This window comes from Dryobates pubescens, chromosome 29, assembly GCF_014839835.1.
Source record: "Dryobates pubescens isolate bDryPub1 chromosome 29, bDryPub1.pri, whole genome shotgun sequence".
Lineage (NCBI taxonomy): Eukaryota > Metazoa > Chordata > Aves > Piciformes > Picidae > Dryobates > Dryobates pubescens.
In genome coordinates, this window is record NC_071640.1 from 1,291,867 (window position 1) to 1,316,118 (window position 24,252).

Sequence of the window (24,252 nt, forward strand, 5' to 3'; positions counted from 1 at the left end):
TGGATGCTGATACTCTCCTGTTGCTCCTGAATGTTCATCTGGTCCCTTGCCTGCTAGGCTGATCCCTGCCTGGGCCCTGGCAGGGTTCTGGAGGGATATGCATGGATCTGGCACCAAGCCCCCATGGCAGCTGGGCACAGTGTTCCAGCAAAGCTCGTCCAAGGGCAGCCAGTGGCGTCTCTCATCGCTGAGGCAGGTGGTGGCTGTTTCACAACTAGGTGATTCTTGGTGGGACACGTTCCAGGAGCAGTGTTATCTCCCTGTTGACAGATGTTTAGCTATGAGAAGTACCAGCAGAATTGACTGTGTGTATTTAAAGCAGAGTCAACATCACTAATCTTCTGTGAGACAATGCTCTGGTTCTTCAAAGGTTTCACATTACCAGCAGCGACCACAGCAGATTCCAGCCCAGCAGTGGCTTCAGAGAATGCTTGTTTCTGAAAGCTCAGCTCTTGCAGCCAGTGAGTTTCTGATCAATCTGTGCAAAATTGCAGGTCAGAAATCTCCCTGCTTCTGCAGAAAAGCCTCTTCCCTCTTAATCTCCATCCTGTTGCTTCCATTTGTGTTTGGCCGCTGCTGGGGAGCCAGCGAAGGGCTGCAGTGGTCTTGGGCCCTCTGCCCAAGCGATTGTGCTCAGCGGGGTGCGAGTGGCTGCAGTGATTTCCTCCTCTGTGTGTTAGCTTCCATACATCTGTTTGCCCTGGGAAATTAAGGCTGGCTACCTTCCAGCTCCATCAAAACCTGGTGAGTAAAACACCAGCCCCTTTCCTACATGGATTTACAAAGGGCTTTGCAGACAATCCCCTTTATCAGGAGTCTCTCCCCCTTTGGCTGCAGTTTCAGCTGGGGGGTTTCTAGATAAACAGTGCCAGTAACTTCAGGTGTTCATGTGGCTCTTGGTGCAGGACAGGCTCCCTGCTTGGTACATCCCTGCTGTAGCTCAAGGACTTGCATGCTCTGGCACTTAAACTTGCCACTGTTGCTCCCTGGATCGGAATGTATCCCTTTGAAATGCAGTTGCTGGGGGTAGAGCTCAACATAAGCTCCAGGGCACCATGCTGTGAGCATGAAGACACCCGGGCAGCAGAGCTCTCTGCCCAGGAAGTGATTCTGGTGCAGTTGTTTTCTAGGGTCACTAGTCAGACCGCAGAATTTCCAGAGCCCTCTGAGACTTGGTGTTTTCCACTCCAGTGCTGTCCCTGAATATCATAGTTGTAAAATGGTTTGGGTTGGAGGAGACCTCCAAGATCATCTACTTCCAAGCCCCCTGTCATGGGCAGGGACATCTCTGGCTAGAGCAGGTTATCACAGGAGGTGCTGCATGTGCTGAGAACAGAAAGAGCTAAGCTCCATGCTAAACCTGATAGTGAACCTTCATCCAGACACCTCTGTGAAGCCAGAGAGTTGGCTGATCCTTAAGGTCTCTTCCAACCCAAAGTATTCTATGACTCTGTGTGATGGGGAGAATAGCCCAGTGTTGTGACAGCCTTGGGAGCCCCTGTGGCCTCTCAGAGATGCTGTGGGTGATCTGGGTGCTGAGTGGTCTCTATGGCCAGTCACACTCGGGGACCAATTCGGATCTGCAGCTGGCTGCTGTCAGGAGAGACAGGCAGCGAGGCCCTGCCTTGGGACAGCTCTGGCTTGGCTCAGCAGCCTCTGCACAGTGACCCTGTGGGAATTGCCTCACCTCTCCATGGACTTGTTTTCCTTTTTGGAGCACACACAACACGCAAACAAAGCTGTGCTTCACCTTCTCAGCTCCCAAGTGTGGAAGGAGTTCAAAGTAAAACTGCGTTTATGCAGACAGCAGTGGTGGCTGTCCCAGAGAGTATGGCAAGGGGCTGCAGCCCGGCCTGTCCCCAGCTCCTCTGCCCTGAAGTGGTTGTTTATTCCTCCTGCATCCTTTTAATGATATAAGATGTAATCAAGAGGCAGCTGAGACCCAGTTACATAACTGGTTGTCAGGGTTTCTCTTTGGCAGCATTACCCTGTGTGCTGTTTGCATGCTGCCTTTGAGGAACTTGGGGATTTTCTGCTGCCTCCTGGACCTGCTGTGGTAGGTTGCTTTGTTTGGGCATTTTTTGGTGGTTGTTTTTCGTTTGTAGTTGTTTTATTTGGTTGGGTTTTTGCTTTGGTTTGGTTTTTTCCTAATGCCTTCTAATTTTGTCTCGTTGGACTTTTCTAAACCTCAAAGTGGATTTTATTGCTTGGGACTTTGTGAGGTTGGTAGTGGACTGGCATGGTCAGGATTGACCCTGGGCCAGGCTCTCTCTGCAAGGCTCCAGGTACCTCTTCAGAGCAGGTGACTGCTCTCTCCAGGGCAGCTGAGGGCTGGCGTGCAGCTCCCTCTGCTCTTTGCTCTGGTCCAGGGCTCCCCACGACTCTGCCAGTTCAAACAGGTCATTGTTCTCTCAGCCTGGCTTCTGCTTTCCTGCCAAGTCTCTGCTAATGAGGGTTTTTTCTTCTCCCTATCTCTTTTATGTTTGCCCTACTAATAAAATGCAGGGAAATGGACAAGCATGGAGGCAACTGTTTTCTTTGGCACGTGGTGGCCATCTGAGCAAAGACTGAGCCAGACTGGGGGCAAAGACCTGTTTGCTTCTCTGCAGGAAAAGGCTCCTCAAGAATGCCAGCCAGCCCTGTGGCCTCCTCCAGCCTTCCTGATGGCCCAGCAGTGGTGGCTGCAAGGGGTTCCTCCTGAGCATCCCAAGGATGCTGTTGCTGAGTGACAGAAAATGCTTTTCTTCCTCCGTCCCTGACCCTCACTGCCCAGCACACACAGTCCTCAGCTTCTTGCTCCTGCCAGCCCTGATGTAAACCCTGCCATCCAAGAGCTCACTGCATGGTACCAGGTTTATTGGTCAGAATCTTACCCCCCTGGCAGCAGCCTTCAGATGGCTTTTGCTCAGCTAGTTGCAGATGGCAGGACACTCTCAACCTGGCTGTGTCCAGCGTGTGGTGTGTACAAAATAAAGCACGTGATGTGTGATGGACTAATCCTCTTACCTGGAGATCATCACGTCTGATAAGGCATTGCTGGAAGGTAGAAGAGCCTCTGCTCAGATGTTATTTCTTTCAGGCAGAGTGAAGTGATTTCTGACTGCCTTTGAAACGTGCTGGATGCATTTCAGGAAGGGTGAAGGGTGGGAAGGTCCAATTTATACAGCATTTTGTTACTCCAGCATAGTTGCCACCCTAAGACAGGACCTAGCAGATGGTGTAATAATTCTGCCAGCAGTTTTAGGCTTGAAGTGGAGGCTTTACAACAAGAAATCTGGAAATCTAAATTCCATGTGAAAAGGTTAGGTTAAGCTCTTAGATTTGAGAACATTTAGAACAGAGAGTTATGCTTGAAGAAAGGAAAGGTCTGTTGAAAGGAAGCAAAGTTTATTTTTGACTTCGAGGCTGACCTGCAGTCTGTGCATTCCCCCAGTTTCAGGCCTGTCCTGGGCTCCAGGAGCCAAAATGTGACAGTAAAGAAGGTTGTTCCTCACAGCAAGTCGTGCCAGCAAAGATCAGGGTGAGCAATTAGCAAAGCAGAGCCATTGTGAAGAGTGTGTTTATAGCTGGAAATGGTCTTGAGGGTGCCAGACCTGTAATCCTTCTTCATAAAGTGTCTTCAGGATTGACAGCAGATCTGCTGAGCCCACAGGGTCAAGAGCCTGAACCTATTTGACTGGAGCAGTTTTGCTGGACTCCCTACCTCTCTCTGGCCAGCAGATGGGAAAAGGAAATGCAAAGAAGTAATTCTGTTGCCTTCAGGTGATGCTTTCAGAGCATTAATTGCTGCTGCATTAGCTGTCATTAAGTGTGGCCAGTGTGGAACCATAATGCAAACCATCACAAACCTGGCTTGCAGTGCTGCAGTGAGGATCCCAGGGCTGCAGCCCAGCAGGGTGTAAGATGCACTGCTTGTGTTTAGAAACCCTTCTGCATAGCTGCTCGTTGTTGGACTTGCTCTTTAAATCAAGGGCTGTGTGGACCACCCTCTCTTGTATTCTCATACTTCAGGAGTCATAGAATCATTAAGGTTGGGAAAGACCTCTCAGGTCATCGTCTCTTTAGCCCTGGAATGGCAGGGAAAAAAGGCTGTGGTGAGATGTTTCTGCAGTTCTTTTTGCTCAGCTGATGAGCCTTAAATCCCACAAGCTTCTTGTAGGCTGAGAGAGTTGGGGTGGTTCAGTTTGGAGAAGAGAAGGCTCTGAGGAGACCTTACTGTGGCCTTCCAGTATCTGAAGGGGGCTGCAAGAAAGCTGGGGAGGGACTTTTGAGGGTGTCAGGGAGTGATAGGACTGGGGGGGAATGGATCCAAGCTAGAGGAGGGTAGATTAGATTGGAGGTTAGGAAGAAGTTCTTCACCGTAAGGGTGGTGAGACACTGGCACAGGTTGCCCAGAGAGGTGGTGGAAGCCCCATCCCTGGAAGCTTTTAAGGCCAGGCTGGATGTGGCTCTGGGCAACCAGATCTAGAGGAAAGCCCTGGCAGGGTGGCTGGAACCAGATGATCCTTGAGGTCCCTTCCAACGCTGCCGGTTGTGTGACTCTTGGGGCTGAAGAGGAGGGCGTTGAACCCTTGTAGCTTGGTGGTTCTGCTCACTGAGCAGCTGCAGCTCTGGCAGGTGTGTGTGTGTGTTTTCACTTGCCTGTGGCTCAGTAATCCTCCTGATGGCCTTCCCCTGGTTCTCTCGTTCAAAGGCAGATCGGGAGCGGCGCAGAGCAATTTCCTTACTAGATGACATTTCATCGCAATGTCCGATCGTTTGGGGCAAATAACCAAGGGAAAGGATGGGAAAAGCAAGTACTCGACTCTCAGCCTGTTTGATAAGTATAAAGGAAAGTCAATAGAAGCTATCAGAACTACAGGTAAGGAGCACCTCCAGAAACCTCCCTTTTGGTGTCTGCCAAGAGCGGTGTCGCGGAGCCGGCTGCGGTGCTTGGCCCTGGGGGCAGGATGCTCTCCGTGCTGCTGTCTCAGCCTGTGTTTCATTAGGAGCTGGAGGAAAATGCCTCTGGTTCTTTGTGCTGCTGGTACTGTAGAGATGTGGAGGAGTAACAGCAAAGCAGCTGGGAGGCTGCTGGCCCTTCTATTTAGCCTGTGGCCTTACTGCAAAGCAATCGGGCTGCAGACTTGAGTGAAAGCCTTACCAGGGCCTTAGGCTGCAGCAAGAGAGGGCAGTTAGGCCGACTGAAGTGCCTTAAGTTGGTCAGACCTTGTGTGAGGAGAGAGTCGAGGGCTGAAGGCCTCTAAGGAAGAGCCTGAGAACCAAAAGTAAACGGTGGGGTTAAAAAAAGCAAAAGGGCAAAAGGTGGAAGCATTGCCTGGATTAGTTCTGGAGTTGGTGTGGGAGTAAAGAAACCAAATGAGACAAACCATCATCTGAAGTGTGACCTGCTGAGTCCATCTGGGGGAATCCAGACCTCAGGACTCCCAAACACAAGCACCAGGTTGCCAGGGTGTCTGCAGAGGCATGGGGTTGGGTGGCCTTGGCCCCAGGCTGTCAGAGGATGCTGCTGTTTCTCATTGAGAAACCCTAGAGGAGAATCTGCATGGGTGTTAAAAGACCCTGTGAGCCTTTTCTGTGAAGGAGAATTCTTCCTCCTTCCCTCCTGTCGCAGGAGGCTGCCTGTGAGCCAACCGCTGCAGCAGCCAGCTGCTGCTTCACCTGGGCCCTGTGGGCAGTGACCTGTGTGCTGGCATAGCAGTGAGTGGCTTCTGTTACCTAGCAGGATGGAGCCCTCTGTGACCTGCCTTTGTTTCTCTTGCATCAGTTATTCCTAGACATGGCTTACAGAGTCTTGGGAAAGTTGCTGCTGCCCGGCGCATGCCACCCCCTGCAAACTTGCCTAGCTTGAAGTCTGAGAACAAAGGAAACGACCCCAACATCATTATAGTACCCAAGGACGGTACAGGATGGGCAAACAAGCAGGATCAGCCAGACCAAAAGAGGTTGGTAGAACCACTCCTTGCTAGCTGCTGTCAGCCAAGAGGCAGCAGTTAGTCACTGCTGTGCTATGCGTCGGAGCCTGCAGTGATCAGTCCAGCGTTGCCCGTGCCGGCGTAGGTCCGCTCTTAGCTTGGTCTTTCAGCAGCTGCTCTGTTGCTGGGGTAGTTTGTCTGTTTCCTTGCCCCCCTTCCCCTTTGATCTCACCTCTGCTGTCTCTCTTTCAGTTCCAGTGCAGCGGCTGCACAGCTGCAGGAGTCGCTGCCGCAGCAGGGTTTGCAGAAATCTGTCTCCAATTTGCAGAAGCCGACACAGTCAATCAGTCAGGAGGTAGGGCTGTGACTGCCACCCTGCTCCCCTGGCCCCACACAGCTTGAGGGTTTCCTTTAATTGCCTGCCTTGCCTTGCACAAGTGAGAGCCAGCAGCCTGCACTTCACCCAGCAGCTCCTGTACAATAATTCTTGTGGAGTTGATCGTCCTGGCTCCTGTGTTCCTGTGCCCCTGGAATGCTGGGCTGCACTTAGAATACAGCTCTGTGCACTTTACCTCTGCACCTTTCAAGTGTGTGCAGAAAAAGTCTAGCATCAACCTAGAAGGAATGGCTGGAATGTGGGATGGCTGGTTAGCACTTCTAAACTAATTTACTTTGGGTCTAATTCAAGTGTCGCTTGGTGACAGCAGATCCAGCTCTTGCTTGCCAGCCTGATGAGACTTGATAAGAAGAGATCTGGTCATGTGGGAGAAGTAGCCAGAGTCAGGACCTGAAAATGCTACTGGCAAGTAAGAAAGCTTCCCCAGAGAGGGCAGAGACCTGCTCCTTCTGTGCTGTGGGTTCAGCACTTTTAGCCTAAAAAAATTTCCCAGCCCTTGAGGTTCAGGGAAAGCAGGGCAGGAGCTGTGCTTTGAAGAGAGGAGTGGTTGATGCTTGAAGAAGTAGGGTAGCTTAAGCTGAGCTGTAGCATGGAGCAGGTCTAGAAGATTTAAGAGGGACCATCTGGAAGAATGCAACAGAACAAAGGGAAAGCTTGACTAGAGCAAGGAGAGCAAGAGGAATGGTTTGAGGAGATGGTGAAGGGGAGCCAAGTAGAGCCAAGAGGCAGGGCAGGGAAGAGGATTTTTGCTGTAGCATTGTAGTGCACTGGAGTGGGCAGCAGCTAACTTTAGCCCCAGCAAGAAGAGGGAGACCTGTGGGTATCCAGTGACATCTGGATGATCTAGAGCTTTGCACCATGGCAGGTGCCAGCCAGGAAATGAAGCAGTCACAAGACTTGGCTAATCTGCAGGGTTTGTGTTTTCTTTTGTTTTCAGAGTACAAATTCAGTGCCAGGTGGACCAAAGTCATGGGCACAGCTGAATGGAAAGCCAGCAGGACAAGAAGGTGGTGAGTATGACAAACAGAAATGGAGCTGAGTGTGGGCTTCTTGCAGGCAGGCATGAGGTGAGAGGGACTCTTTTTCTTCCTCCCTTCCCTGGTGTGGAATGGGACACTGCTGTCTTGGTTGCAGTGCAGAGAGGCCATCCTGTGAGTCATCCTTTTCATCTCTGTGGACTGGAATGATGCAACAGCATCAGTTCAGGTCTGCTAGTGCAAAGCACAGCTTGGACAGAATGTGTCTCATCACCACTTCAACCAGAATGGTTCAGGCACTTAGGAAGCAGCAGGGAGTTCCAGGAGGTGAAGGTTTTGAAGGAGAAAGGAAACATTTGCCTCCTCTTAAGCATTTTCATCAGCTCAGAGCAGTGTGTAATGAAGGTGCAGAAAACAGAGCAGGAAAGGGGAGGGCTTGGTTCAGAAGAAAAGGAGGAGAGGGGACACCAGAGACTGGAAATGTGAGCATCTCCATGGCTAGTGGGGAGCTTCACCTAGTGAGGTGGTCAGAAGTGAGGCTGTAGTGATGGTGCTCAGAGGCTGTACACAGCCTCCTGTCAGGTCTTCAGTACTCACTGCTCCCTTTCTGACATGGCAGCTCTGAACTGCCCTTTTGAAAAAAGCATTAGCCAAGTAAGGCCTCAAAAAAGCAGTTTTTGTCTAGTGTTTAGTAGGGCAGTAATGGAACTGGTTGCCCAGGGAGGTGACTGGGGGCCCATCCCTGCAGATACTCAAGGTGAGGCTCAGCAGGGCTCTGGGCAACCTGATCTAGTGGAGGATGTCCCTGCTGACTGTGGAGGGGGTTGGACTGGATGACTTTTGGAGGTCCCTTCCAACCCAGACCATTCTGTGATCCTGTCATTCATGGGGTATGTCCCAGAAATCTTAACCATAGGCTTCCCTGGTAGAGTGAGACCTGAGCAGGAGGAGGCTGGGTAGAAATGTCAGCTCCTTGCTAAGAGGGTGTTGCCTGTGGGCTGTGGTGCAGAGCTGATGGCTCTGCCTCAGTCTCGATTTTGTACACACAGAAATAATTGGGAGCTGAGAAAGTTCACACTGCCTTGGTTGAACGTGAGAAGTGAGGCAGAGACCCTGAGCTCAGGGTGTGGGAGTGCTGGTGAGGATGTGTTGTGGTGGTGGTGGCAGTGTCTGAGGGTGTTGGGGATGTCAGCTGAGGTGCTGCTACAGTAGGGATTGGGCTTGAACGTGCTGGAGCGCCCCAGATTCGCAGGGGAACGCATTTGCAGGCTGATCTCCTAAGGGAGTTGAAAGAGTGGAAAGATCTCCTGAGGTCTCATAAGGGAGTTGAAAGAGTGGAAGGATCTCCTCTGAGTCCCACCCTTGTTTGTCTGACAGGTTCAAGGGCCTCAAGCCGACTGTTATCCTTCTCTCCCGAGGAATTTCCGACGCTGAAAGCAGCTGGCGAGCAGGACAAGGTTGGCAAAGAAAAGGGCGCCTTAGATCCGTCGTATGGGCCAGGACCAAGCCTCCGCCCCCAGAGTAAGTGAAGGATTGGCCCCTTCTGCCTTGGCCCAGCCCAGAGTCCCATAGGCTGTGCCCTGGGAAGTTCACAGGAGCATCACACTCCATCCTTGCCTTTCCCTCGATCCTTTTGTGAGCTCGCATGTCAAGCTGCTTAGCAGATGACCGCAGAGTCTCATCTAGGGCTGATGTTCTGTGGTCCAGAGAGCCAGTTGTGGACTGTCATCTGCTGCAGCACTGGATAAAAATTGGCTGTGTGATGTTGCACAGCAGGTCCCTTCCCCCTGGGCTGGAGGAGTCACAAGTGAAATGAGTGGGTGGTGAAATGTGGCTTCTCTTGGAGTGTTTGTGCCTGATCTAATTGGCCTTAATTCTGCAGGGCAAGGGCTGGAGATGGCGAGCAGAGCTGGTTGCAATTTAGGCTTATTGATGAATAAGGACACCACTGGTGCACTTCACTTTACTTAGTGATGGCTGCTGCTGGCCTCTTAGGAGAATAAACACATTGGGACGTTTTGTGCTGGTTCCTGGTGGTTCTCTGCTTTGAGTGTAATTGGGGCTCGAGCAGAGCAGCTGCCTGCACTTCCCAGGGCTCACAGAGCTGTTCCTCCTTTCCAGATGTCACCAGTTGGAGGGAGGGCGGTGGGAGGAACATAACCTCTGCCACATCTCTGGCCGCCTCCCCTGCCGAGCTGGGCAGCAAGAGCTGCAGCGCCGGAGACGGGGCCCCCTCCTCGGGCAGCGCCAGCGACCCCAAGGAGCCGTCCCTGCGCCCAGCCCAGCCGGCCCGCAAAGGGGCCTCGCAGTTCATGGGCAACGTCTACCAACCCCCTACCTACCACGACATGCTGCCTGCCTTTGTAAGTTGTCCTCCTCCCTCACCTGCTTTTGACCCTGTGAGATCACCTGTGCGAATTTGCTCTGGGATCCTTCTCTTGATCTGTGATTCATAGAATGCTTTAGGTTGGAAGGGGCCTTGAAGGTCATCCAGTTCCAACACTCTGCTAAGGGCAGGCACACCTCCCACTAGCCCAGGTTGCTCAGGGCCTCCTCTGACTTGGCCTTGGATGCTTCCAGGGAGGGGACATCCCCAACCTCCCTGGGCAGCCTATCCCAGTGTCTCCCTGCCCTCACTCTGAAGAATTTCTTGCTAATCTCCAGTCTCGATCTCCCCTCTTCCAGCTCAAAGCCATTGCCCCTTGTCCTGTCACTCCAAGCCCTTGTCAAAAGTCCCTCCCCAGCTCTCCTGGAGCCCCTTCAGGAAGGCTGCTCTAAGCTCTGCCTGGAGCCTTCTCTTCTCCAGGATGGACAGGCTCTCTCAGCCTGTCTGTGTAGGGGAGGTTCCCCAGCCCTCTGATCATTTTTGTGGTCTCCTCTGGACCCATTCCAACAGTTTCATGTCCTTCCTTGTGCTGGGGGCCCCCTGTTGTGCATTTGCCCTTTCATGCCAGGATGGCATGGCACAGCCTTGCTCAGCCAAGGAGGAGCTGCTGCTTTCCCTCTCCTGCTGGAGAGGGTCACCAGCAGCACATGGCCCCTAGACAGCCAGACGTGAAACGTTTGATTTCCTTTTGTGTGGATGCGGCCACACTGCTTGTGCTGTAACATAATGTGGGCAAGCCTTCTCTGGTAGGGAGAAAAGCCAGACTGTTCTGCTCTGCCTTGTTCCAGATGTGTCCACAACAGCCAGCTGAGACCCCTGCACCCCTGGACCGAGGCTCTTTCCCTGCTCCTCAGCTGCGGCTTGAGCCCCGGGTGCCCTTCAGACAGTACCAGATGAACGACCAGGATGGGTAAGGCTGCCGTCATCCCGCTCGAGGGGCAGGTTCAGGGCATGACATGGACCATAAGCTAGGCAAGGATTTGGGCCAGGGATCCACTCGTGTGGGTGAAGCAGTGCTATGCTCCAGCACCACCTGAAGTATTGCAGGCCTGAGAGCTGTGTGTCTGAGCAGCAGGGAAGTAGCTGTGTGAGATCCAGGGCTGGAAGGGTTGCAGCTCTGATTGTAAGCCCTAGAGAGTGGCGACCAAGTTGACAAGGGAAAGAAACTGGACGGGGAGAGAAACCTGTGAGCCCTTGTGTCTTAGTGGGCACTAGCAAAGGACTGATTCCGGTGTCACACCCTCAGCCCTAGGTTCCTTTCTTTGCTGCTTGTCACCATTTCCCCTGGTTGCCTGCAGGAAGGAGAACAGGCTGGGCCTGTCCCGCCCAGCACGCCCGCTGCGGCAGCAGGTGGAGAGAGCTCCTCGGCCAACCATTATCAATGCAGAGAACCTGAAGGGGCTGGATGAACTGGACACTGATGCAGATGATGGATGGGCAGGTAAAGTGCTTCCATTCTCTTGCCTCAGAGTGGTTCCTCCTCCCTGAAGAGTGGATCAGCCAGGATATTCTGGTGGCTCCATTTTGCTGCCCCAGAAGGAAGGAGGAGGGGAGCAAAGGGTGGCCTTTGGAGCTGAGAAATTGCTGTTGGTGTAAATGATGACACAATGGATCCTTCTGATCCTTCCATCACAATGTGCTCAAGGAACTGGATCTGAAGACTCCTAAATTCTGAAAACACCAAACACAGCAGGATGACAGCAGTGTGGCTGCTGGGAAGAATTAGTCCTGCCTTTCTAGTCATGGCTTGCAGGATCCAGTTGCACTCCAGCTTGGTGGCTGTCCCCTCTCTTGCAACCCCACATCCCCAGGGTGCTGCCCCTTTTGGGACCAGCCAGCTGTTCAGCATCTGGGGGTCCTCACCACTCACATCATTTCCAGTAGCTCTGGGGGACATCTAGCTTTCTAAGTAGTTGATGCCAAGCCTGTGTGTTCTCTGATGTAATGCATGAGATTGATCAGGACAGGGGAACTGTTTCCTGCCTCTGACATATCCCTTCTCCAATCCTGCTTTTGTAGGCATTCATGATGAAGTGGATTACTCTGAGAAACTGAAGTTTAGTGAAGATGAGGAAGAGGAAGAAACTCTTAAAGACGGACGGCAGAAGTGGTAAGAAGGGGCTGCATTTACCCCTACAGCTGTTCCCATGCCAGTCCCCAGTGCCATGAGCCTTTCAAAACAGCTAATTGCTGAGGCACAACCCCCCTGGCTCACACCATGACTCTGTTGATTCCAGTGACCACTTTTTGAGCGGGCCTCCAGGATGTGTGTGCATCCTGAAGCTGAGTGCCATGATGTGCCAGGCTTTTTTTCCTCTTCTTCCTTCCTGTATCTCACCTTTCTCCTGCTGCACAGCAGTGCTCTTAGTCCCTTTGCACTTCAGGAGGAAAAGTGTGTTGCTTCTGGTGGGGTCTTGTGGTTTTGATGGCTCCTTTCTGTTGCACTCAGTTGCCTTAGTCATTTGGTAAGGCTGCAAGTGCATTTTGAGGCAAGTTGCAAGTGCAGTACAGAGCTGGTTTATATGGCAGGAACAACTGGGACCCCAAGAGGCAGAGGCAGCTGTCTCTGAGCTCTGCAGACAGTGCAGATGTCAAACACACCCTGGAGGAAGGGAAGAATTGGAACGACTCAGCTGGCGTGGCCCGGCCCGGCCGCAAGGTGCAGGATGCACAGCAGCCTCCCAGGAAGCTGAATGGCTGGAGCTCTGCCTCTGAATACCAGGTAGGTTGGGCTCCTGCTGCTGGCTGGGACATCACTGTCCTTAAGAGACCAGTTTGATGTTCTACTGAAAATGGGATGCTGGTGAAGCTCTTAATTCTTCGTTGATGTCCAACCGGAGAGAAATCCATCTGCGTAGTGCTCCCACCAGAGAAAAGAAATGGAAGCTGCTCCAGAGCAGTGGGGTTGTCACAGTGAGAAAATGGAGCTATTGAAGCAGACAGCAGTAACTAATTCCCCACCAGAAGTGAGATTTGTGTGGATGAGGTTGGAGGGCAGGCAGCCAGGAGGGGATTTTCTCAGCGTGGGCTGCAAAGCTCAGGATGCAGGAGACGTTTGGGTCACGCTGATGGAGGCATGTTTTCCTTTGGCAGAAACCTGCCCTGGGAAGTGTTCTCAGACAGCAGTCCCTCGAGGACAAAGAAGAGAAGGTGCCACTGAGACAGAAGTTTGTGCACTCTGAGATCTCCGAGGCTGTGGAGAGAGCCAGGAGGCGACGGGAGGAGGAGGAGCGGCGAGCCAGGGAGGAGCGGCTGGCAGCCTGCGCTGCCAAGCTGAAACAGCTGGATCAGAAGTGCAAACTGGCTCAGAAGAGTGTGGAGACCCAGAAACACACAGAGAGTGAGGAGCCACGACCCCCCAGCACAGAGAAGAGTGCTGTGCAAGAGAGCAGCCACGCTCTCCGCAGAGGTACAGAAACACTGCTTGCCCCCCCGGCAGCTGCTGCTCTGCTGCCAGGCTGAACTCTTACCTGAAGTGTGGGGGAGTTCCTGGGAGGGAGCCTTCAGAGGGTGCTTCAGCTGCTCTTGAGAGGTCAGCTGCTTCACATGTTCTGCAGAGTGTTTTGCATCAGTGGGGAAGGCTCATTTGAAACAAGTGCAAACTTTTTGAGTTGCCTTTATCTCTGCTCAGTCAGCCGTGCTAGCAGAGGCCTTGCTGGAAATGAGCCACTTGATCTTCTCATGATTAGATGATGATATTGAGAACATGCTCTTGGGCCACAGATTGGAAAATGGGTTATCAGTAAGTGCTGGCAGGTTGAAGGAGTAACAGGGGAAATTGGCTTTTTTCCCCCAGTACTTAAGCAGGAGGCTGATGGCAGAGGAGGATCTCAGAATTTATCAGTGAAATGGGATGGGCAAAGCTCTGGAGCTGTCAAGGCAGCTCAGGGAGGTTGTGTGTGAGGTGCTGTGTATCATCATAACAAAGTTCAACCACATCACCTAGCCATGCCCACACCCCTGTGTGTTGTGTGCTGCCTGCACAAACCTGGCCACAAGCAGGGTTCATCAAAGCCTCTTCTCTTCTCTGCAGCAACCCCCGAGTTTCATGCACAGGATGTCTCTGCTGGGTATCTGGAAGAGGAGACTCCTACCCCAGCAGCAGCAGCAGCCCAAAGCAGCAGTGAGGAGGAGCTCAGAGAGGTTCCCTCCCCAGCCCAGGAATTCAACAAATATCAGAAGTCTCTTCCCCCACGATTCCAGAGGCAGCAGCAGCAGCAACAGCAGCAGGTAATAGGTGTGATACTCCCAGCCCTCTTCCTTTGGATCCCCACCAAACCATGGGGGTGGCTTGATTCTCAGCACAGTCACATAGCCATCTAACCACCTGTCTTTGGGCTGGGAAGTGAGAAATGGAAGTTTTACCCTGGCCTTTTCCAGTGTTTTACAAGAATTTGACTTGCACCCTCTGGTGCTGGAGCTGGTGTTTGGGTTCTCTTCTTCCACCTCCTGCCTCTGCAGAGGGCTGGCCCTGCTCTCCTCTTCTGCCTTTTCTCTGCCCAGCCTTTTTTCTTTGAGGCTCTTTCAAATCAGTATTTTCTTTGCACCATCAGTATGTTTGGTGTTAATTGTTTCATTTTTGGTTTCGTTGCAAAACCTCTTTTGGGGCTCTGAGAGACCAGGCTGAGCTGGTTCAGCTTCTCTTCCAGAGGCAGTGAGCCTCCTTAGGGCAGCAGAGTCAAAGCAAGGGACAGAATGTCCAGACTGGAGATAATGCAAAGTTAATTGCCATTCTTCACAGAATAACCACTTGAAATGTGATATAATCAACACTGCTGCAAACTGGAGTCGAGAGCCTCTCATTTGGCTTTTGCTTGGGAGCTCAGTAATTGCTCTTCTATGGCTGTTCCCCTTTGCTTGTTCCTGGGCAGTTGACATTTTCCCGAGTCAGATGCAGAGCAGCAAACGCTGCCAGTGTTACTCTTTAAAAGAGATGCTCTCAGACCTAAGAATAATTGGATGGCTTTGCTGTCATGCTAATAATCCCACAGGTCATGGTTACTGGAACAACATGAAATTTTCATCTCTTCATTCTCTTTATCCCCTGTGGTGCTGGGGTGTGTGAGGCAGTTTGTGTCGAGGCTGGCTTGTGTTGCTGCTTTGGTAGCAATGGTTCCATGAAAAAGAGGTGGGTTTGTCCTCAGTGAAATAGTCCCCTCAAGGTGTTGAAGCTCTGGATAGCTGTGAGACAGTCTTTGCATTTATCTGAGTTTGTCTCTTGCTGTCATGATGTGTCAGGTGCAGATTTAAGGGTGTCTCTCTTGCTCTGCAGCAGGGGCAAGCATAGCCTCTGACACTTGTCAGCTCAGCAAGGAAAGGGAATGAAACGTTTGACAGTAAATAGATGTGGTTCATGTTAATTGGAGCTGTTTGCCTTTTGAAACCTTCCTCTGGTACACAAAGCTCCTCTCACAGAGGGCTTCTTGGACCTTTAGCACAAGGTAAATGTCAAATCATGTTAGGCTGATGGCAGTCCTCAGCTGAAGGAAGGTGGGCTGGCCGTGTGGCAGATGGCACCCAGCCCCAAGGTGCCAGCCCATCTCTGGAAGGAGGCACAGAACATGAGCAGCTCTCTTAATGGAGGTTAGGGTGCTCTGATCTAATCTGTTGAGCTGACATGAGTGGAACTAATGTCCATGCACACTAAAGAACTGAATAATTGCATTTCTTCCAAAGAGCAGCATCTTCTGAAGCCTTTGGTTGCAGTCAGGGAATGCTGTTTGACAGGAGGCTGGGCAGCGTTGAGAGAAGATGACCTCCAGTCCTGAAGCTGCTCCCTTGCACTTGGCCAGGTGGCATGGCCCATAGTGGTGTGGAACTGTGGCTGCAGCCTGTGCTGGCTGTTGTGGTGTTGGGACAACAACAAATCTGCCATGTTCCAGTGCATTGCCCTTCTCTGCTCTGCCTTCTGATCTGCTTCGGGTCGCTAACACCTGGGACTTGTTTTCCTTCCGCTGGCCACTTTGCAGGTGTGATTCCTGGCACCATGCCCCCTCACATCAAATGGTCTCTCCTCCTTCCCTGCAGGAGCAGCTGTACAAGATGCAGCACTGGCAGCAGCAGCAGGTCTACCCTCCTCCATCCCATTCCCACCCGCAGCGGACCTTCTACCCAGCACACCCCCAGATGCTGGGCTTCGACCCGCGCTGGATGATGATGCCCTCCTACATGGACCCTCGCATGGCCCAGAGCCGCACCCCTGTGGACTTCTACCCTTCAGCCCTTCACCCTTCAGGTGAGGGCCCTTCAACACTCATGGCTGTTGGGCTGGTCCATTTCTGTACAGTTGCTGTGTTCCATCTCACCTCTCTCCAGAATTTGGCTTCCTGACTGGCTGTGATTGACCTTCTCTAGGGTTAAGAGCTAGTTGCCATGAGAGCTGGTGAGGAAGCAGAGAAGGTTGGGAGGTGGACACCTGTTTGTCCATCCTCTGCACTGCAATGGGAAACCTTCCCTGTGAGCTTTGGAGGCTTAGTGGGTATAAAAGCAGATCTTGCCCCTTGGAGGAAGAGGATGCTTAAGAGTTACTGTAATCATCTGAGCTCTTAACACACCACCCTCTTCAAGAAAGTTGATGGAGAAATGGTGTAGTTCCTAAGCTGTGAGCTTCTAGCACCTTCCTACCTTGTTACCGATCTGCAGAGGTGTGAATATAAACACCAGGATGCATCAATCACTCCCTTGAGTCTGTGGTTTGTTTTCACACACCTGCTTGCTTCCAAGTGCTGGTGTGTGGTGCAGTGTGAGGCTGGGCTCTGAAGGCTCTGCCACCTTCTGCATCAATCCAGCTCTGTTTCCCAGCTGTGTCTTTCCCAAGCACAGGCTCCCCACTAGCAGAAAGGTTTCCATGGCTGCAGTCACCTGCTGCCTTGGAAGGAAGGGGAGTCCAGCTAGCTGGGGATTGTTAATTCTTCTTGGCTGTGAGATGCTGTTGTTAATGGCCTGAACTCTGTCGTGAGCAGGAATTATGAAGCCCGTGATTCAGCAGGACTCCATCGCGGGGAGCAGCTGTCGGTCTGAGGATCAGAGCTGCCAAGCAGGGCAGGCAGAAAGGAAAGCTGCTGCCATGGACCCCGTGCCAGTGTGGGGACAGGAGAGCTACACATCTCTGCAGAGCAAAGGGTACTCCCTGCCACATCAGAAACAGGCTGACAGTGTGACCATGGAGGGGCTGCATGCCAGGTGAGCGCACAACTCCCCTGTCCTTGTGTGCTGTGATGTGCTGCCATCTCCTCACTGAAAAGCAGGTGCAGATCTCTCTGAACAGGCCAAGGTACTGCTCTGGTAACAGCCCTAAGCTGTTGTGTGGTTGTGAAGGTCCTTACAGTCTGAGCTAGTCAGATATTTGCCTGATGCCAGCTGATGCTGACCAGCTTAGAGCCTGTTCAGTAGGAGGGAGGCACTTGTCGCCTACCTGAGTACACAAAACAATGAGTCAAAAATTGGGATACTTCCCAGTGTGAAGCTTTCTGAAACCCACTCCTTGTTTTCAGATCTCCACACCTCTTGGAGGCTGAATCTCCCTTTATTTCTTAAGCTTGCTGCCAACCATAGGACCTGCTTGCTTTTGCCTTTCGTTGCTTCCCCAAGCAGGCAGTACAGCCTGGGGCACAGATCTGCCCAACAGTCAGGTGTCTATAGGGTCACTGCTCATGATTTAAAACAAACCTCAGTTTATTTGTCTCCACCTCATGTGCCTAGCCTGGCCCCTCTCAGATGTGCTGTGCTCTGTTTGCTGACTTGGATTGCTTGTGGCTTGTGTCCCCCTCAGGAGTGACAGTTACTCTGCTTCTCCTGGGAGGCCAGAGAGTCTGAGTGCCCAGCGAGATCTCTTTGAGGAGAGAGGGGAGGAGTACTTGAATGCTTTTGACAAGAAGGCCCAAGCAGACTTTGACAGCTGCCTGTCCTCTCAGAGGATAGGCCAAGATCTCTTGTTCCAGCATCAGGAGACCGTGCAGGAGACCTGTCCTGCTGGCAGCCGCCATGCCAACCTGAGGTGTTCACCCCTCCAGCCTGATTTTATCCAAGCTGAGAAGAAGCCTGAGTACAATGGCTGGGACATCAGTCACCACCAGAAACCTGCAGAGACCACAGCAGAAGCTGCTGAGGAGGCGCCCAGGGATGAGCAGTCGTTCAGTGCTGACCCCTGGAAGAAAGAAGGAGCTAACAGCAAACAGCCCTCCGAGGAGACCGCAGAGTGGGCTCCCGAGAACCGCAGCAGCAGCGGCGCTCAGCAGCAGGAGCAGATGGGCAGGACACGGCGGTCAGGCCCGATTAAAAAACCAGTCCTGAAAGCCCTCAAGGTGGAGGAGAAGGAGAAGGAGATGGAGAAGGTTAAGCTGGAGGGAGAGGACGCCTCACGCCCGCTGAAGGAGAAGGTGGCTGTCCAGAAAGCAGAAAACGAGTCAGAGGATTCTGCAGCCTTACTGAACTCCGCGCGTTACCTGCTGGATGACAAAGGCTCTTCCCAAGCCAACCTCGCCCGAGAGGCTGAGAAATCTCAAGAGGAAGAGGAGGAGGAAGAAGAGGAAGAGAAGCCAGAAAGAGCCTGGGAGAACAAACTCTCCAGAGATTCTGGTGACCTCCCTCCCACGAAGCGCAACAACTGGATTTTCATCGACGAGGAGCAAGCCTTCGGGGGCAGAGGCCAAGTGCGCGGGCGAGGGAGAGGCTTCAGAGAGTTCACGTTCCGAGGCCGAGGCGCCGCGGTGGGCAGCAGGGGGGTCTACAACAACCAGCGGAGCGGCAACCGCGGGCGAGGGCTGCGGGAGTTCAACCAGCCCGAGGAGTTCCCCAGGGGCAAGCCGCGGCGCCGCATCGCCAGCGAGACCCACAGCGAGGGCTCCGAGTACGAGGAGCTCCCCAAGCGGCGGCGCCAGAGGGGCTCCGAGAACAGCACCGAGGGCTCCGCGCTGGACAGGGAGGAGAGCGAGGTGAAAAAGGGAGACTTCAAAGAGTCCTGGAGGTCCAACAAAATCTATTCGGACGATCACAGCGGCCTGGATCCGAAGATGAGGGCTCCGAGGGCTTTCGGCAGGTCGCTGCCGCCGAGACTGAGCAACTCCGGCTACGGGCGAAGGGGTTTCATGGGTAAGGAGCCCGGGCAGTGGCAGGGCAGGAGCGGGGCAGCAGGCTGGCAGGAGTACAGCCACGCCTCCGGCCCGGACGCTTTTGGGGGCAGGCAGCAGTCTGACAGGGACTACCTCCAGGACTCGTACAAACACGTGGAGTCCTTCTCCGGCCGGGTGTTCGACGAGAGTCACCTGGAGGACAAGAGGCACTTCTTCCAGGAGGATTACTCAGCAGATCAGGAGAACATCGAGAACAGGCCCTTCAGGAGGCGCCGGCCCCCCCGCCAGGACAAGCCCCCGAGATTCAGGCGCCTCAGGCAAGAGAGGGAGTCGGTTGGGCAGTGGAATGCTGAGGAAGGAGGCCCTAACCTGCTGCCCAGCCAGTGGCCTGGAAGACCCAAGCTGCCCCCCACGGAGAAGAGCAGCATCTCCAGCAGGCGGTCTCCTGAGCTGTCCTACCAGAACTCCTCAGACCACGCCAACGAGGAGTGGGAGACAGCCTCGGAGAGCAGCGACTTCAGCGAGCGGCGGGAGAGGCGAGAGGGGGTTTTGGAGAGCGAGGGCCAGCTGGAGGGTGGCCTCGGCAGTGGCAGCTTGGGAGAGAAGAGGGAGCTGGCAAAGAGGAGCTTCTCCAGCCAGAGGCCCCTGGTGGACAGGCAGAGCCGCAAGGCAGAGCCGGCAGGGTTTGCTGAGCAGGCCGTCAGGAGCGGGGTCGGAGCGGCTTCCAGATACGAGAGCCAGCAGAACGGGACTCTGATCAAGAGCAAGAGGTAAAGTTGCCTTCTGCTTTACAGGTGGCTGTCATCTGATGTGGAGATACTGGGGGAGGAGCTGCTGCCTGTGTTTCTTTCCGTCTAGTGAGGGGGCTTCCAGCAGCATTTACTCAGCCTTCTGACATCCCAGGGTTTCATCATTGTAGTTCTGCAACCTGTGGATGCTTTTGCTTGTCTGCTGGGAATCCAGGTCTCTGGAAGTTGCCGAGACTGTGGGCATGACACTGCTCTTTAGCTTAGTTTCAGGCCAGGATAGCTCTCCACTCTGGAATGCATCTTGCTAGAGGTATGAAAGATAGGAAAGCCTGGCCCTTAATTCCAGACCTGTTGTGTCCTTCCTCTCCCATCGTGGGTCCTCAACAGTGTGTAGCAAACACTGTGGGAAAGCTTTTGTTTTGTCTTTCGTTTTTCCCCTCAGTGTTCTCAGCTTCTCTCCATTTCTCTTCTCACTTGACACTTGCCAAAGAACATCTGTTAATTGCCAGAGGAGGAGGACAGCTGCTAGGGCTGTGTCATAGAATTCCAGGTTGGAAGGGACCTCAAGGGTCATCTGGTCCAACCTTTCTAGGTGGTAGTGTAGTTTAAATGCTAGGAGGGTAGGAGAAGCAAACAATGGCACAGAAGCCAACAGCTCTTCTGGCAGGGACAGGCTGGGGCATTAGCTGTGTTGTGGGGGCAGGGTGTTGGTTGAGCCATGAGCATGGGTGCTGTTTTGTTTCCATCCCACTTCCCCAGTGTTGCCTCTGTAATGGGCTGTGTGCTTGGGATTTAACATCTGCTCCAGTTGAGCAGAGGCTGGGGAAGGTTGAGATGTGATTAGGTGAAGAAAGCCCAGCCCATGTGTGATGTTGTTTCTTCTTTCACTCCTCCTCTCTTCTTGTAGGTCTCCAGAAGAAGGAGGGGGCCTTGGCAACACCAGTGGTGGGAGCAGCCACTCCATTTACAGCTTGGATAGGGCCTCCCATGCCAACTCTGAGAGCATTGAGGGGCCAGGTAAAAAGCCAGAGAAGGAGCCCAAGTCCACTGCACAAAGGACAAGTGAGAAGGGAGAGGCCTTGTCCCAGTTTGAGCTGAGCTATGGAAGTGAGTGTCTTCGTTCAGCTGTTTTCTTTCCAGGGCTAACACATCGTGGCTGAATCCAAGCCAGACTGCTTCAAGCCAGTACAATTCTAACTATCAAGTTAGATTTCTTTCATTTATTTGCACAAAGAAAATGCTGATTCATCTAAATAGGGAAAATGAGGAAGACAAAGAGGGGTTTAACTTTGAAGTCCACATTTCCAACCAACTCTTGACAGTTTCTTCGTGATATTTCTTCTATAGAAACTTTGGATGTGAGGAGAATATTTCTATCCAAGATGTTAAATTTCAAGTCCACAATACCTTGTGTAGTGTGAAGGAAGCTGAAAGGGCATCCAGAGTGGGGAATTTGAGGCTGAGCTCATGGCTCTGAAGCCGTTGGCATTAGGCCATGATTCAGCTGTTTGTGGAACTGGGGTTTGGCACCCAGGGCTGATGGGTGTGCTTTCAAGAAGGTGCTGTGCCTGCTTTGTTCTTGCTAACATCTGGAAAGATCCAAGTTTTATTTCAACTGATCCACACCCCAACACTGTGGCTCACATCCCCAAGTTCTCCTAGCTGGAGTGTGCCCACATTGAGGCAGAAGGGAGCAGAGCCCTGCAGGATAAAGTACTGCTAGATGCCAGCAGTCTGTCAAGGCTTAGTGTTTAAAGCTTGGCTGCAGCGCTGCTGGCTGAGCTGCTTCTCCAGTATTAGGAATGCACACTTGAGACTGTTGCAGTTGTAAAGCTTTCTAGCATGCAGCAGTGCTGCCCTGGCTGTGCTCTCTTCAGGTACCATCATTGATAACCGGGTGTCCACCACAGCAGAGGAGAGTGAAGTAGGTTCCATGGCAGGAGAAGGCTTCATTGAGGTTCTTACCAAGAAGCAGCGTCGCTTGCTGGAAGAGGAGCGGAGGAAGAAGGAGCAAGCTGCTCAGGTGAGGAATGGGAGGCTGGAAGAGCTTCACCTGAGGTATTGTTTGAACTGCAGTCAGAGGAATAGGGCCCCCCCAGAAAAGTGTTTGGGTGAGCAGAAGGCAAGCAGTTGGCCAAAGTAGTGCAGAACCTGTGCTAGGCCCCAGAAACATACTTCAGCTGTAGAGCCCCAGGGGCTGTTGGCCTGAAAAGGGTGGTTAGATGTCTGACTGCTTTGTTTTCTAGCAGAACTGTGAGTTAAGGAGGGGTTTCTACAGTGATCCTCATCCAAAGCAGCTTGGCTCACTTTGCTGGCTGTAGGTGGGGGGATGTTGGGCAGCAGTGAGCAGTGGAAGAGCTCTTTTTTCACTACCTCGTTAAGGTGGAGGAACCTCCTGGTAGCCACAGGGTCTGTTAAACAACAGCAACAAAAAGAAGGAACTACTTGATGCAGTTCTGTTACATGAATTTGGGGCTTTCCACACTGCAGCACTCAGAAAATGCAGGGTTTGACCTTGTCAGGAGCAGTGACAGGTGGATGGCCTCTGCCTTTTCTCTCTCAGGCACCAGCCAAGGCTCGTGTCCTTCAGTCCCGCATTCCTCCTCGCTTTGCTAAGAAGCAGAACAGCTTGTGCTTGGAGCAGAGTGATGTCACAGTGTCTGCAAACAGCCTGGGCACAGAGATCTGGGAGAGCAACAGCCCAGGTGAGTTTGGGTCTGGCTGTTGTGGAGTGTTTGACACAGCTGGGCTGCGCAGGAAGGAGCTTAAGAGGAGACAGACAACCTTCTCTTGTCTGGTGCTGGAGGTGGGAGGGGAGCTAGCAGACATCTGCAGTAGCATCTGTTCCAAGCTGTACTCTTCAACTGTTCTCCCTGGCAGTGTCCACATCTATTTGTTGTCTTCTTACAACATCCAGATTCTACACAGCATTTCCTAGCCTGTTGGGCTGGATTACTTCAGCTGTTTTCTTACTTTGTCTTACTCTGCTTTTCATCCTTTAGCCCCGAGTAGCCAATGCCTCTCTTGTTTCTGTCCTTGCTTTCTCCTGTTGTTTTCATGTTCCCTAAGAAGTCTCTTCTCTGTTCTCTTCCCTGTCCCTGTGCCATGTCTCAGCCAGAAGGGCAGCACTAGCTTCCCAAGGTGTCATGTCTAGAAGTGAGCATTGAAGTGTAGCACGCATGGTGCACGAGGTGTGCTCACACTTGTTTCAAGGAGGTGAACCCTCTGCTCTCTTCCAGCACTTTCTGTTCAGTCTCCTGGCAGTGATTCCTGGAGCAAGCCTGTCAATACCTTTAATGGAACTGAGTCTAGCACCACTGAGGTACGTGGCACCTGATGTGCCATTCAGGTACTGTGTGTATCAAATACTAAAGTAGGTGGCTTCTGCTTCTCATTGCTCCATCTGTGCTTAGCAACTCTCTGCTTTAAATTGTCTCTTTGCAGTTGTGATTTGGGCTTGATGCTGCTCAAATCTTGACCTAGAGGGCCAAGGGCTTCTTGGTGTTCCATGTGGGTATAAATCTGGAGTAACTGGCAGAGCTGTTTCAGGGTTATGCCCCTAGCTGGGTGCAGAGCGTGATGGAGGATGGTGCAATGTTCATGTGCCTCATGCCTGTGAGCAGTGTGTAGATAGAGCTGTAACACAGGGAGGGCAGAGAAGGTTCCTGAATGCCTCACCTCTGAGACCAGAGCTCAGGTGTGCTTTGGGTCCCAGCTGAAAGGAGTTTGCCAGTCTCAGCCTGGTTGCTACCTGGGACTCCCTTTCCTCACTCTCAAGCCGTGGTCCAGTTGCGTAGAGCTGAAGCAGCAGCCCGGGGGTGCTGCAGGTCAGGCCCGCCTCCTTTGCCGGTTAACCCAGAGCGTGGTTGGAAGAGGGGACCTGGTCTTGCTGTGTTCTGGGATGTGTTTCTGTCCTCCTCGGCGGAGCTGGGTCGGAGTCCGGGGCTTTAACACATTTCGTGCTTTGCATAGCAGGGTTTTAAAGGCAGCCAGGGGGATAGTGGCATTGACTTGAGCGCGGAGTCTCGGGAGTCCTCCGCGACCTCCTCCCAGCGCAGTTCTCCATATGGCACCCTCAAACCAGAGGAGATGAATGGGGCTGGCCTGGTGGACCCAAAGCCTGACTGCCAGAAGGAGCAAGTGCAGAAGCAATCTGATAAAAAGGTAATCTGGATTTGCAGCCAAGGCAGAGCGCAGAGCGAGAGCCCCTCTGAAGCGGTTGTGTCGTTCTCGATAGCACCTTTTGTTTCTTAAGGCTTGAGCTGGGGTTGTTCAGTCTTTGTGTCTCAGCCTCTCTGCTTTCCTGTTAAGGATTCAGATCAAGGCTCAGGACAGAACAAGGAACACAAGCCTGGACCAATCGGCAACGAACGCTCCCTGAAAAACAGAAAGGGTTCGGAGGGGACGGAACGGCTGGAAGGGAATATTCCCCCAGTTAACGGGGTGGAAATTCACGTGGATTCTGTACTTCCTGTGCCACCCATTGAATTTGGAGTAAATCCTAAAGTGAGGATTGAATTTAATACTCTCTTCTTGGTGATTTGAGCTTGTTGAGATGTGAAAAGTGGTTTGAGGCAGGAGGAGGAAGCTCCCAGGCGTAGATCTGTCTCAGCTTTTGTTACTGACACAAACCAGGTACTCAAGATGTCTTGGCAGGCACGTAGTAGCCTCTTGGAAATACTGTCCCAGGGACCAGCTGGGCTGGGAACAGAAGTGAGGGACAAAAGTATGGCCATCTAAGCCTTCATGTGCCTCTG

The 24,252-nt window shown here is 52.6% G+C and overlaps 1 protein-coding gene across 7 annotated transcripts in view; it reads left to right on the top strand.

The window, feature by feature from the left end:
- The window catches only part of PRRC2B (proline rich coiled-coil 2B), a 41,806-nt gene that overhangs the window by 8,113 nt on the left and 9,441 nt on the right, over positions 1 to 24,252 (top strand). For 3 of the 7 annotated variants that reach the window (XM_054174479.1, XM_054174478.1, XM_054174483.1), the window contains exons 2-22: positions 4,694 to 4,861; positions 5,768 to 5,945; positions 6,168 to 6,270; positions 7,250 to 7,322; positions 8,667 to 8,810; positions 9,411 to 9,652; positions 10,464 to 10,585; positions 10,974 to 11,116; positions 11,695 to 11,785; positions 12,205 to 12,397; positions 12,769 to 13,084; positions 13,709 to 13,905; positions 15,703 to 15,910; positions 16,638 to 16,857; positions 17,447 to 19,516; positions 20,403 to 20,602; positions 21,373 to 21,518; positions 22,059 to 22,200; positions 22,735 to 22,817; positions 23,468 to 23,659; positions 23,807 to 24,001. In XM_054174479.1, coding sequence (XP_054030454.1) covers positions 4,747 to 4,861; positions 5,768 to 5,945; positions 6,168 to 6,270; positions 7,250 to 7,322; positions 8,667 to 8,810; positions 9,411 to 9,652; positions 10,464 to 10,585; positions 10,974 to 11,116; positions 11,695 to 11,785; positions 12,205 to 12,397; positions 12,769 to 13,084; positions 13,709 to 13,905; positions 15,703 to 15,910; positions 16,638 to 16,857; positions 17,447 to 19,516; positions 20,403 to 20,602; positions 21,373 to 21,518; positions 22,059 to 22,200; positions 22,735 to 22,817; positions 23,468 to 23,659; positions 23,807 to 24,001 — 5,373 coding nt within the window. In that variant the 5' untranslated portion in view covers positions 4,694 to 4,746. The remainder of the gene's footprint in view (positions 1 to 4,693; positions 4,862 to 5,767; positions 5,946 to 6,167; positions 6,271 to 7,249; positions 7,323 to 8,666; positions 8,811 to 9,410; positions 9,653 to 10,463; positions 10,586 to 10,973; positions 11,117 to 11,694; positions 11,786 to 12,204; positions 12,398 to 12,768; positions 13,085 to 13,708; positions 13,906 to 15,702; positions 15,911 to 16,637; positions 16,858 to 17,446; positions 19,517 to 20,402; positions 20,603 to 21,372; positions 21,519 to 22,058; positions 22,201 to 22,734; positions 22,818 to 23,467; positions 23,660 to 23,806; positions 24,002 to 24,252) is intronic. The other 4 variants (XM_054174480.1, XM_054174481.1, XM_054174482.1 and 1 more) reach the window with 2 other exon arrangements.